The 14,574-nt window shown below is 42.3% G+C and overlaps 1 protein-coding gene across 5 annotated transcripts in view; it reads right to left on the bottom strand.

Annotated features, from left to right (window-relative positions):
• Window positions 1-14,574, bottom strand: part of ELMO1 (engulfment and cell motility 1) — a 318,071-nt gene that overhangs the window by 187,811 nt on the left and 115,686 nt on the right. For all 5 annotated transcript variants that reach the window (XM_035129257.2, XM_035129260.2, XM_035129258.2 and 2 more), the window contains exons 6-7: window positions 11,648-11,817; window positions 4,771-4,806 (exon numbers count right to left, since the gene is read on the bottom strand). In XM_035129257.2, coding sequence (XP_034985148.1) covers window positions 4,771-4,806; window positions 11,648-11,817 — 206 coding nt within the window. The remainder of the gene's footprint in view (window positions 1-4,770; window positions 4,807-11,647; window positions 11,818-14,574) is intronic.

The following is a 14,574-nucleotide window of genomic DNA, read 5'->3' as shown; positions in this document are numbered from 1 at the left end:
CAAATCCAACTTAAATAAATGTGCACATGATTAAAACAAAACCCAGTGTCGTATGAACCACACCCTGTCCTCGTTAACAGGCAGGCAAATGCTGCAAACTTAGCTCATTATTAAATATGAATCCAAATGGCACAGCACAATGAGATGTTTGTGGGGCAAGGAAAGAAAGGCTGCTTTCCTCTCCCTGTTTCTGCCGAAAGAGTGAGGGATTCATGGAGGCTCCTTGCTGCAGCCGCATCTGTGGCACTTGGGGACTGCAGCTGGAACGATGAACTTCTCTTGCACACTGCAGCCCAGAACCGTCTCGAGTCAGTGACATTCCTTTGGCATCTGCTTTGTACAAACAAGTGCCCAGAGTGGAAATGTTAAGTTAAGGCCACAGTTGTGAGGTTAGTACTGCAGGGGAAGGCCACAGGGGAACAAGCTTGGAAGCGGAGAGAAAACTAGCCACTGCTGGCAAAGCAGAAGCCGTCTCTAGGCTCGGCTTATTCCCGGTTAACGGTGCTTGTCACCACAAGACCAAAGAGAGACGCAGGGTAGCTTCACATATGGCTTTTTAAAATGCCATGTTGGGTTGAAGTTATCAGAAATATAAGCAATTAAATGTGCACCTTTCAAGCTTACAAGACGTTTTTGGTAGCCACAGGTGAGAACGGCTTTGACCATGAATTACTGTAGTCTTCCTCGGAGATCTAACATACAAAGGACTTCTTGAAAAGTACATTAAATCTATTCTGCTTCTGGCATACAACAACTTGGAAGTGATGTATATATGTGTGTGTGTTTTGTGAGCTCGATTCTCTTTCATTTGCTTCACATATCTATTCCTATTTATTAAAAAATATCTATAGCCTACCTTTCGGCAGGGCACAACAGTTTAAATGTTTAGCCTGGAGAAGAGAAGGTTAAGGGGTGATATGATAGCCATGTTCAAATATATAAAAGGATGTCATATAGAGGAGGGAGAAAGGTTGTTTTCTGCTGCTCCAGAGAAGCGGACACGGAGCAATGGATTCAAACTACAAGAAAGAAGATTCCACCTAAACATTAGGAAGAACTTCCTGACAGTAAGAGCTGTTCGGCAGTGGAATTTGCTGCCAAGGAGTGTGGTGGAGTCTCCTTCTTTGGAGGTCTTTAAGCAGAGGCTTGACAGGCATATGTCAAGAATGCTTTGATGGTGTTTCCTGCTTGGCAGGGGGTTGGACTGGATGGCCCTTGTGGTCTCTTCCAACTCTATGATTCTACGATTCTAAATGAAGTCATAAAATACACAACAATAAAACTATTAAAATACCTCAGCAAGCAAGAGAAACAACTAAAACCACAGTACAACTTAGATAGTATTTCCTACACAGAGCCTTATGGCTAGCCAGCTGCCTTTTACCAAGTTAGACTATTTGTCCATCTAGCCCAGTGTTAGCTACTCTGACTGGCAGCAGCTCTCCGGGGTCTCAGGAAGCAAAGGTTTTTCCTATCACCTGCTATACAGTGGTCCTTTTAAGCAGAGGGCCATGGGACCTTCTGCAAGCCAGGCACGTGCTCTGCCACTGAACCACAGCTCCTTCCAAAGGAGACATTGAAAAATGAAAACGATTTCCCATTTTGTGCAGGAAATGTATATACATGCCAAACACACACTGCCTCCACTGAAGGCATGTTTCCCAGGCATGCATTGCACATATCTAGCTGCCGGCTCAGAGGAGCTTATATATAGTTCCCAGGCAGTCTGAAATCCAGGCTGCTTACAAAGCCAAACCTGCTTAGCGTCAACAGCAGAATGGTATGACGTGCCTTCTTCAGGCGATTCTCCGAGCATGAGCATACAGGAAGACAGAAAAGTCCGAATTAGTCACGTGTGGTGGAATACCTGCAATTTCCTACCTGGACGTATTGTGCGTGTTGCAATTGCTACATCATATGTGAGCACGGAAAAACTAGAGCACAACAATGTTATTTGAAAAGCTGTGGCCAAAGGGCAGCTCACCAGATCAGAATGGAAAGCTAAAATCATTTCTATCTTACTACCAAGTTCATCTAAAATTGTTCAAATCAGTTTCAGGGACTGCTGCATGATAATGCCAACCAAGCGGCTCTGCAGGACTCAGCAGTTCATGTGACTTCTTGTTCTCTGCTTCAGTGTGAGGTTAATTCTTGGAGTTTCCCAAGCATGCCATCCATGTGCAGAAGAATTAGAAACTGGAGCCTGGTTCCGATTTGCGCTGTGCAATCAACACAGAGCTTACGATCCACTGTCACATGAAGTTCATCTTTCAGTAGTCAGATGTACCATTCAGTGCAAGTGTTGATGCTTTAACGGTAAAGGTAAAGGACCCCTGACAGTTAAGTCCAGTCGTGCACGACTCTGGGTTTGCAGCGCTCACCTCGCTTTACAGGCCGAGGGAGCCGGCGTTTGTCCGCAGAGTTTTTCTGGGTCATGTGGGTGGCATGACTAAGCCGCTTCTGGCAAAACCAGAGCAGCGCACGGAAACGCCGTTTACCTTCCCGCTGGAGCGGTACCTATTTATCTACTTGCACTTCGTGCTTTTGAACTGCTAGGTTGGCAGGAGCAGGGACTGAGCAACGGGAGCTCACCCCGTCATGGGGATTCAAACTGCTGACCTTCCGATTGGCAAGCCCTAGGCTCAGTGGTTTAGACCACAGTGCCCCCCCGCCGCGTCCCTGTTGATGCTTTAGGGCCCATTAATTTAATTCACTATGTGTTAAGTGCTCTTCCTTAAGCAGTTGAGAGGAGGACTCCACCCATTTCCATGGGTCCATTTCCCACGATTCCTGACTTGTTGTTATGTACAAACCAGGGAGCGTTCTTTAAAGCTGTCTTGTTTTGAGACTGACCAGTTAGTTTTAAACCAGGCATCCCCAAACTTCGGCCCTCCAGATGTTTTGGACTACAATTCCCATCATCCCTGACCACTGGTCTTGTTAGCTAGGGATCATGGGAGTTGTAGGCCAAAACATCTGGAGGGCCGCAGTTTGGGGATGCCTGTTTTAAACTATATTCTTTGGTTCATATGCAAGGACAAACCAAGAATTCTAGGAAATGAAATAAGCGCCAGTCACATGGGAAAAGAGAGGGGGAGCTTATGAGCCCAATGCTTTGGAGTGCAAACTATTTCAAAGCAACATGTGACTATCCTTTGCACTGCACTACATGGTCACAAGCACCCATTTTCTCTGGCCATTCTGTCTCCAAGCACATCCTTCCCACAGGATTTCTCCTCTTGACCATTCACTCTTCCAACCCTGGCATAGGCCTCTTCCTTCCCTTGGGCTGCTACCTATTTGACTTCCTGTCTCCACTTTTCCTGGATATTTACTTTGTTTCCGATTCTTTCCTGTGCCCCTTTACCTTCCTCATCAGAGCAGTTAATCAGATGAAGGAGCTAGTGTAGCTTAGACAATGGCACCCTGAGTGCCTTCTGAACCCACCGCTCAGCCCAAGATTCCCTCCAGGCTAACCTTGCTACAAAGCCTATTAGCGCATGACAACACCGTTTTTTAAAAGAACAATTTCTAGCATTGTTTGTAACAGCATTACATCCTGATCTTACACATTTGAGCTAGTGTGTCTAATGGCAACGGCAGCAGCCAACAGAGCGCCACGCTTAATTTAATGGTGCATGTAGCAAGTTCTAGTATCACATCTAGGAGTTATTCTAGTGTAACTTCAAACAGATACCAATTTCTTCCACTTAGGAGAGGCATTTGCAGAAAACTGCTCATATGAAAATAGTTAGCATGCAAGAATCCCCAGAATATACACTTACTCAGTATGAAAGTCCTACTTTAGCAGAACACAGAAGTCTTTCCTTTTATTCAGAGAAATGGCACTTTCATAGAATTACTCTAAATTTAGGAAACCCGGTGTAGTCATTGGCGATGCATTGGCACTGCATATACAAACTTAGGAACAAGAAATGTTATGCCAAAACTTCTTCAGGCCTACTGTAGACCAGTCTTGAAAAGGGAGAATAAGACACAGGAAACTCAACTGTAGCCACCAGCAAACTCAGAAGCTTTCATGCTCACAAAACTGAGAAATGTCAAGAACCAGCATGAATAAGAATCATGCACCAGCAGGGGCTAGAACAAATTATGTCCCTTGAGATTCGAATGCTTTTATCTGGTCCTTATTTCCCCCAGAAACTAAGCTATTACCATTACTACCTCAGCATTCAGAAATAAGTTAGCTGGTTGGAAGTGAAACCTTTTCCCCTTGAACTGAACTCCTGTACTATCAGTAGGTTTAAGATAAATTTGAGTCAGCATACGGCTAATCAAAAGCATGCTTATTCAGAAAATATATGACACTGCAATTTATCTATTGTTCCAAAACCATTTTACCTGGTGCTAGAAGTTAAAATGACTGTGACTCTCAAGTTTATTAATAACCCATCAGCTTCCCAGATTTAACAGGAAGGAACATAGGATATTCATGTAAGAGGGTTGGTAGCTCAAAGCAAAAAAGAAAAGCCAAAAGGAGATAGCACCAGCAAATAGCTACAGGAGGTATAGGAAAACAAAGCATACATTCCACAAGCATTGCAAAAATAAAATAAAAATAAAAATAAGTAACTGAAAGCTCCATAATAAATCAGTGGCATGTGGCATTAAAGAGCAGGAAAAAGAAGCAGATTTGCTTGATCAAAATATGCACAGGTATTCAAATAAATAAAATCAGCAGGAAGGCCTGGAATTTAATCATGCAAAGAGGAGAAAGTTTGCAGGGTCATGAGCCAATCAGATTCTTACCAGGGCTTCATTATCTTCTGCAATTTCTGATATCGTCTGCAAAAATTTAAAAACTTTCAGATAAGGAGAAACATTGTTAAGACATTTTCCTGCTAATCCGCATTTGAGTTTTACAAGGCCATTTGAACACCACCAGAGGAACTATAGTTGGAGATAATTCAACTGAAGCAGACTTGAAATGGCAATAACACGCTTTAATGCTCTTCGGAAGAAAATAATGCAAAGCAACCCAATATACCTTTTAATTCAACAACAAAATCTCACAGAGAAGGGGAGGGTGGCAGAGGGAGAGAGATTGCTTATTATTCTAAGGAACGCTTAAGAACGTTGCCTGTATATCAGGACCTCACCAACACAGGAGGCAGCAGTATGACATGCCCTATTGGCCAAAGGCCGGAAGTTTCTGGGGGCATACAATCCTTTTTATCTGTCTCTCAAACTTGAAGAAGAAGCAAGCTGAAGGGTCATGCGGGCCCAGACATCAGCCGTAAGAAACAAAATAGCTGCTGGAGTCATGGACCTCTGAGCTCCACCCTCCAGCCAGGTACCAGACCTGGGAGTTTGCTGGCTCAAGTAGCAGTTGTCTCCATCACAACCGCCAAGGAGTCTGTTATCAGCTTCCAATGGACAATTTGGTGTTTTGGAGAAGCACCAATGGAATATTTAGGGACGGTGCCCCTAGAAATCAATCAATGAATCATCAAAAAAACAATAACTGATACCAACGCTCCTGGGGGCATAGGAAAAGGGTAAAGGGACCCCTGACCATTAGGTCCAGTCGTGACCGACTCTGGGGTTGCGCGCTCATCTCGCATTATTGGCCGAGGGAGCCAGCGTACAGCTTCCAGGTCATATGGCCAGCATGACAAAGCCACTTCTGGCGAACCAGAGCAGCACACGGAAATGCCGTTTACCTTCCCGCTGTAGGGGTACCTATTTATCTACTTGCACTTTGATGTGCTTTCGAACTGCTAGGTGGGCAGGAGCAGGGACCGAACAATGGGAGCTCACCCTGTCGCGGAGATTCGAATTGTCGACCTTCTGATTGGCAAGCCCTAGGCTCAGTGGTTTAACCCATAGCACCACCCATGTCCCGAGAGCATAGGATGGCCAAAATGAAGGCTATTTGGGGCAATTCTTGCGATAACCATCCTGGCAGCTAGCAACAATTACACAGTTATTGCTAGCTGCCAGGATGGTGATCACAAGGAAATATTTAAAGGGATTTATGGTATAGTCGAATCTGGGCCATAGCTATTGCTGAAAAATTAATTCAAAAACTGAGGTATACTACTAGATGAAAAGCAAAAAAAGACTGGTTTTCATCTACTATGAAATAAGCTACTGTTTGTAATTCTTAGTAACTTTTAAGGGAGAGTTATCATAAGACCTTGAAGACTGTATCATGATATTTACAAATAAAACAAATCTTAAAAAAAATATGTTCCCACCACACCAATAACAGTAATCTTTTCACAATAATATGAATGAAATGACCCAAATTTATACTTTTGTGTGTGAATTTGTTTAATTTAAACTGTTCTGTTTTCCTTTACTTCTTTATTCTTGTATGCTAGTAAAGTGTATACTGTTCAGATAAATAAAAACATTTTTTTAATTGTAGAAAGTTCTGTTTTGCCCCCTCTCTCTTTTTAGGATATAAAGCTCTTACTATATTGTTTTTCCTAATTTTATATTATCTGTAATTATTATATTTTTAGCTCTATATTCATTTTTATTGTTTGTAAAGCAATTATGTCTCGTCGTGCCTATTTTCATGTGTATATGAGCTTAAAGCTGAAATAAATTATGATTGACTGATTGATTTTTAGGATATAAAAGGACAAATGTTTGTGTGAGCAGCCTTAGGGAAAAGGTGGGGTGTAATCCTACAACTGGCCACTCCCCCCCCCAAAAAACCCCACAGAATCATAACCATAATATGATGGACTTGGCTACACAGGCCAATTTATAACATTTAGAATGTGTTATGAAATGTGACACCAGGTGGTGCTGTGGAGCAGAATCCACAGTCAATGGCAGACTGCCTTGGGAGTTCTTTATAGCTTTTCTTTATAATGTTATATATATATACTGGTATATCTGTGTACATACAGCCCTCAAGTCCCCCACAAACACATGCTCTATGAGCATTTAAAACTCTACAATTCACCACTGTCCAGTTAGCACACTATGGGTCCAGCTCAGGGCCGGATTTAGGTTTGATGATGCCCTAAGCTACTGAAGGTAATGGGTCCTTTACATATCCAGCTGTCCTTTGTCAACAACAAATTGCCGCTGTTTTTTGTGTTGAATACTGTATATGCTATATGGTAATTTGCAACCAGTCCATGCAGAATGTAGGCACCCTATATATAGAAATGAGCAAATTAGTGATATTTTTGGAAACAGGCTAGCAGGCAGGGCCCATTACTTACATCAGGCATCCTCAAACTTCAGCCCTCCAGATGTTTTGGACTACAATTCCCATCACCCCTGACCACTGGTCCTGTTAGCTAGGGATCATGGGAGTTGTAGGCCAAAACATCTGGAGGGCCGAAGTTTGGGGATGCCTGACTTACATCATGGGATGTAACTGTTGTTGTATGTAGGTTTTATTTTATTTGTTTTTATCTTATATTTTGGAAATGTACATTGTTTTCTTTTCTTTAATTTTTTTGCGCACCCCCCCCCCCAAGAGAGTGGCTCCCTAAGCTATAGCTTGTTTAGCTTATACACAAATCTGGTACTTCGCCAGCTTCTGCTACTCCTAAGAACTCTGCCTGTGGCAGCAAAGAATTGCTTTCCGTGGCCACCTGACTTCTTGTGCTTCACAATGTTTGCACCAAATCCCACGGCATTGTCTGACCTAATTCAAAAATATCAAGAAGCTCCATTGCTAACCACTACAAATCACTATAAATGTGACAATGTACAAGTGTGTTTAAAAAGGTGAATGTTTCACTTGCACGGAAAGCACTAGCCTGGTAACCACAGGAACAGGAAACACTACTAAAACCTTATTCAGGCTAGGAACTTTTGTGAGCTTATTTACAGAACTTGAGCACTAGTTATGAAAGTTAGTCATACCAACCACTGAAATAAGCAGGCTGCACAGAACAGACACACAATTTGTATAAGCATTGCGTGTACAACTGTTTTGCTCAATTCAAGCCATATATTAATACAGTAGGGAGTTTTTAAATGCCCATCCCCTCAAGATGGAATCTATGGACATAATCCTCTTATTAACACCTTCAGGATAGGCCCTATGGCAACTAATGGGAGTTGTGCGATATACTGGTTGTGAAGGACAGGTTTGGGGCCAGCTATACCCTGAATCAGAGCACCTGAGGTGTAAATTTCAAACAGAACATAAAGTGTTGAGTCAAAAGCATCACATATGTGAACAGGAGTTTGGTGGCTCTTTTCATCATCTGCAAATAATAATAATAATAATCCTTGGCATTTGAGGCATAACCTTTTGCAGGTAATGGTGCCCCTTTCAAAATACTTATATGTGGCAGAAATTACAAGATTGTGCAATGAAACCAATTTAACCCTTGGTTGCTCTTCAAATTTTCGCTCTAGCTAAAATACAGGTATCCAAATCTGTGATTTTAATACATTTCTCCTGTTACATCAAGTCGGAAGGGGAAGGAATTGGTGCTCTAATTTGATGGTTCCCCCTGGAACTTCCTAAACATAACATATAGGGAAACAAAGGGAATTCAAATGATCTTGCTTGTCAGCGAAGCTGCTGTGAGGTTAACCAGGCTGGGCATGACTCGATTCTGCATGATGTTATTTCTGAAGGCTGAAGTCACAATATTTGCCTTTTGGGGGTTATATGAACAATAATGCGCTGAACAATGATGGTCTAAAATTAGTGGGCCAGAAGGATCCCAATAACTCATAGTGGTCTGTGAGAAAATGGAATGCCTTTTAAAGGACTCTGTGTAACTCAAAGAGTCCAAATGAGCCACATACTTTTGTTCATATTAATTTTAACAGAAGAAGAAAATCTGAAACAGGGTGGCAATATAATGTTATAGAATAACAGTGAAAGGATACTTGCTTAGACATTTGCCTACCACAATATGCTCACTGTTTGTCCTCGAAGGGACTCGGAATTACACTGCTGGCTCTCTACCAGAAGGACAGCAGCTCCTTTTGGAATTCCTCAAGCCACAAAAGGCTTCATACTTGCTGAATGTGCTCCCCTTGCTATCTGCCAGGAGCCACTTCCAGCTGAGACAAATTTTGCCAGCTCTGACGAGACCAACTCCTTTGTGGCTTATTTGGCAAAGCCTCTGGTCATAGATCAAGAAGGCCCCTTTGCTTTCAAGTTCAGTTAGGATGTCTTAGGGGGAACAGAGAATGATTGTCTGTGGCTCAGGGCTCGGCTGGACCTGTTTTTGTAAGGAAGAACCTAAATCTGCCCCCAAGGAAACCCCCAGCTAAATCTGCGGAAGCAGAGAACACCGTGACAATGTGCAGGGGCTGCAAGATTGCCATTTCCCCAAACTTGGGATATTCTGGCAAGTTTTGAATTGGAAGAGGGCCGCAGGGGGTCAAGGCAGTGGCAGACAGGGGAGAGGGGGATGCAGAAACTAGGGCCTGCATGAAAGGAAAGAGTACGCTAGGCGAAATTAATTTGTTCCACGGGTCTATTCTTATAGCGAAGAAATTCGTCTAGCGAATCCCATAGGAATGCATTGAAATTTTTTTGAAATTTTTTTTTTTGCCCATAGGAACGCATTAATTGAATTTCAATGCATTCCTATGGGAAACCGCTATTCGCTAGACGAATTTTCCGTAAAACGCATTCGTCTAGCGAGGCAAGCTCCGCTCGAAAAATCCTTTCGTTAAGCGGAAATTTCGTTAAGCAGGGCATTTGTTAAGTGAGGCACCACTGTACCACATAAAACACAATAATGATGGCTCCATATACAGTACACACACAGACACAGAGAGAGAGAGAGAGAGAGAGAGAGACAGACAGACAGACAGACAGACAGACAGACAGACAGACAGACTCCTGTTATTTAGCCTTACAACCACTGCAGCAATGTCCTTAGCAGAATTAAAACAAGCTGCGGGACAAGGAATTATTTATCTGAAACGCTCTTGGTGCAAGTCATTTCATTCAAGTTCATGAACAATTTCCTTCAAACACATGAAGAAGAGGCACATGCATCTCCAAACTGAAGGTGCAGCACACTTCTCCCTTGTCTGCTACCAAGGGTATTGTGACCTACATAAGTGGGGAGGGGAATTCTCGTAACAGCAGGAAGAAGGTAGTTCTGTAACTCCACACATGGAAGAGCTGCTGGGAACCTGTAGCCCCCCCCCCTAACCACCAAATGTTGGACCACAGCTCCCATCACCCCTGACCACTGGCCATACTGGCTGGGGCTGATGAGTGCTGGGGTCCAATAACATCTGGGGGACCGCCGTTTCCCATCCCTAAAGGCAGGAAGCTGCAAATCAGCTAGTCTCTGCGAACCTTTCCAGATCTGTGTTGGCCCTCCTAGGAGGGAGTCTGCTCCCTTTCCATGGGATTCCAACACAAGTGGGATGGGTCTCACATGCACATTTATTACAGCAGCTACAGTAAATGGCTGTTCGGTAACACATGCTTTGTGTGTGTTAAGACATGTGCATGCACAAACACACACAAACACACACCCCCATGAATTACTGCTACTGACGCGGGTCTTGCCATTTGCACTGGGCACATGGAAACCACAGTGAGACTTTCACATAAAGGAGATAGCAAGTGCATATAATGACTCTGGAAGAGAAACTCTCCTTCCTTTCTCTTACAACAAGCGACTGAAGCTGACAATGCTCAGTTGAAATCAATGTCAAAAATGCATTTTTAAACCTGTCTTTTCAACAGTGACGAAGCACACATTCAGATTTCGTTAAGACACTCTGGAATGCTACGCTATTTATATAGCCACAACTTTTTAAATTTGACGCAATACTAAATGTGGTCTTTCATTCTCGCAAGGTGGGTATCCCTCCCACAATCGGGCTCATTGAAAAGACTGAGGTTTAACAATGTGTACATCTATCCACAAAGGAGTCGACACATTTCCTCTCTAAGTGATTTGGTGCTCTGACCTTCCTTGCTTCAAATCAGACTCTTCCAGGGGCAGGTAATTCTGCTGCATCTCTAAATCAGACTGACTAAGATACTGAACTGCTCCAAAGAAAGTGGAATTATCTGCTTTAAGTAGAGGTTCCTCACTGAACCGCTGCCTAGCTCACAGCTCTGTGTTTGCCTTTTTCAGTCAGGATCCACATGTGTAAATCATGCAAGCAAGCACAAGGGCTGGATCTTACCGGAAGGCACATCATCCCTAGTCCTACACCTAGTAAAAGCAAAACTTTTGGGTGCAAGACTGCATTGTGACTCCAACTGTTATTCGGGCAAGAAGCATGGTTTAGCTGCTGGAAGTTTGTAGAATCACAGAATTGTGCCTGCATATTCTCCACCACCCTCCGCTACCCAACCATACATTTTTACTATAAAGCTTGCAGGATTTCCAAGGGTTTTCTAACATTCCCCAAATTGTCTATACTTTTAAAACATCATGCAGTAACTATTTAAGAACGGGCATCAGGCGATGAATAGGTCTCAGAACTTCTTGTGGCAGGTAACACATACAAACATTCCTCCTTCAGAGAACTACTTCTCTCTAACTCGCCTCTCATGAAACACGCACTCCTTTCCAAGGAACAAGAGCAGAAATGGTGGCTTCTAACATGACTTGCTTTGAAATGAACAGCGAATAGAATTTTAATCCAAGCAAAGGGATTAAACCAAGCAACAAGTAAGAAAGTGTGTGTGTGTTAAAATACTCACTCGGTGCCACTTTCCACCATCTGCGTCAGGAGCGAAATGCCGTCGAGATTGATAAATTCTTGGGCAAACGTTATATCACGTGAATAACTAGCGAGGTCTTTCAGTGCTTCCAACTTGGCATCCATGCTAGAAGACTGGATCCTCTCGTGGAGCTGAAGAGAGGTTTGGGCCTCACCAAAGACAGAACATTGAATAAATGGAGGGGGGGAGAGAGGGGGGAAACAGACCTTAATTTCAAGTGTTACTAATAAATGAAGAATCCCGAAGAAAAAACATTAGTTAAGTTTGAATATCATCATATTTTCACCTTCACTTCCTTTTCCTTTCCACCCTCCTTACTTTTTTCAACTCTCTCTTGCAGACAGATCGCTCCCATTTTTCCATGCTTCATCCTCTTTCCTATTTGGTGGTCGGTTGAGGAAGATTCATGTTCTCAATCGCTACACTGAACCTGAAGAGGGCATGGTGCCAAGAGTGATATACATTGCGTGAAGGTACAGTGGTACCTCTACTTACGAATTTAATGCGTTCCAAACGCACATTTGTAAGTAGAAAAAAATTGTAAGTCGAATCCCATAGGAATGCATTGGGAGAAAAAATTCATAGTAGAAGCAACCCTATCTAAAAATTCGTAAGTAGAAAAAATCCTATCTAAACCGCATCCAAGATGGCGGACGGAGCTCCGTTCGTAAGTAGAAACATTTGTAAGTAGAGTTATTCGTAAGTAGAGGTACCACTGTACTATGGGAAATTGGGGGGCTCTGCATCCTTTATCTTTTTCACAGGGGGCAGCTAAGGAATGGGAAAGGGAGAGGTTTGAGTACAGCGAGAAGGGAGAAATGCTTAAAGGAAAAAGAAGGGGCTAATTTAAACAACAGCAGAGTAATGTAAGAGCAGAGAAACACTGGTGGTTTTTCTTTTAAAAATAGTTTTAACAAAGGAGAAATAAGTTGAATCCTGAGCAACTTGTGAGAGAAGCTGCAAAGGAAACTGGTTTTATTCAGCAGGCTCCAGCTCAAGAAAAGACTCAGGATCCTGGTCTCTCAGTGGGAGAGGGAGACCAGATTCTGGTCAAGGACAATCAGGCAAAGATAAAAGATTTAAACAAGACTGGGCTTTGGGGGGCAAGAAGAAGAAAGATGGAAAAAGAAATTGGGGACAGAGATGGGAACAACTGAAGGAGAGGGGGAGAGTGTGGGTTGTTTTAGAGTGGGTAAGAGATAGTGTGGGGTGAATGATACACAGATTTATTAATAAGGGATGGATTAAATGGTTTGAAAATGGATTGTCACAAGGAGCTGGTCAGGGTTTACAGGGGATTGCCAATCAGGGGAGGGAGGGGGGTAAACAATAAAAAAAATTATGTGTAAGAGATAAAGATTGAGGTTATTAGATGTAAAAAATGGGAATATTTTTAGGGAATTTACAGGCTAAGGGGTTTCTATAGGTAGAATAATTTCTTAAGGGAATTTTATAGGATATAAAAATTAGTTGATTACGTGATGATTAAGATAGTAATAATAGAGGAATTTGCTAAATGGAGAAGATTGCTGAAGTTGGGACTAAAATGGACTCGGGAAGGGAGGGACGGGGAAGTCGATGATGGAAGAAGAATGCTTAGATAAGATTGAAATTATCTTTTTTTCCCTTTTTTCTTTTGTCTCTTGTTTCTTGTGTTGCTTTTTTTAAGCAATGTTTTTTTTATTTGTGTGCTCTATGTAAGATAAAAAAATGTGTTATGAGGCTATGATGGATGTTTTAAGTTGGAAAATATGCAATAAAAATTATTTATATAAAAAAATAAGAGATAGGTACACACTAAAGCTAACACCAAAAAGATAACACAACGTAGCCTTTCCAAACTGCCTTCTCACTGTATTCAAACCTTATTAAAAATTGCCTCTCTCCCCCACTCAGTGTCAGTCCCTACTTACTCTACTAAAGTCATTACCATTGTTTAAAATAATCACTTTCCCCCGCAGTGTATCCAGATTCTTGCTTTATTCAAATCTCTGCTGTTGTTTAAAATGACCACTTCCCCCCTCTAAGGATCTGTCCATCCCTGCTTCTCTCAAACTTCTGCCCTTGTTTTAAACTTTCCCCTCTTGGTTTCACTCCCTTCTAACTCCCTTGTCTGCAGCCTCAATCACTTTTCCTTCCCTACCCTGCCCTGACTTCATGCAAATAAAGGTTGAGGCACTGCATATCCTCCGATGAGGACCCTGTGGTGACCTTCTTACATTTTATTATATAGGGTACAAAGGTACAGGCAGGAGAGTTGGGGATGTTATGACAAACTGAGGCCAGAAAGTCCATCAATGCAAGGGATAGGTGTGGCGCATGACTGTGCCGAGTTCAGCGTAAACAAGGTCCACGGAAAAGGATGAACAATTCAATCAGAGTGGGTGTGATCGCTATGAACTGGCAAAGCAAAATTAATAATGCGCACGAACACTTGACAATGGAAAATTATTTTCTAGCTGAGCTCTTCCTCCCAACCCAGACTGAGCAGAAGTCAGATAGTGTCGGATCTGTAAATGAATTCCAGCTCAGCAACTTCGCAGTGGCATCTCTTTTTAAGCCTTTTTGTTATAAACTAGTGAGCTGCCTAAGACCATGCAGTGGAGAACGAGAGAGAGGGAAGCTATAATAATAATAATAATAATAATAATAATAATAATAATAATTTATTTATACCCCACCCATCTGGCTGGGTTTCCCTAGCCACTCTGGGCGGCTTTCAACAGAAATATTAAAATACACTAATTTCTTAAAGATTAAAAGCTTCCCTAAACAATCTGGTAACAATCTATTTCCTATTTCTCCAAGAACAAAGTTATGCTTTAGAAAAAAAACATTGTATGTGGGCACAGAAGCCCTTTTCAAAGCAGTTATTATTAACATTAATTTAAATGCCACTACGTATT

The sequence above is a fragment of the Zootoca vivipara genome, chromosome 12, assembly GCF_963506605.1.
Source record: "Zootoca vivipara chromosome 12, rZooViv1.1, whole genome shotgun sequence".
Lineage (NCBI taxonomy): Eukaryota > Metazoa > Chordata > Lepidosauria > Squamata > Lacertidae > Zootoca > Zootoca vivipara.
The sequence above is the reverse complement of the archived record's forward strand: the minus strand, read 5'-3'. Positions and strand labels throughout refer to the sequence as shown.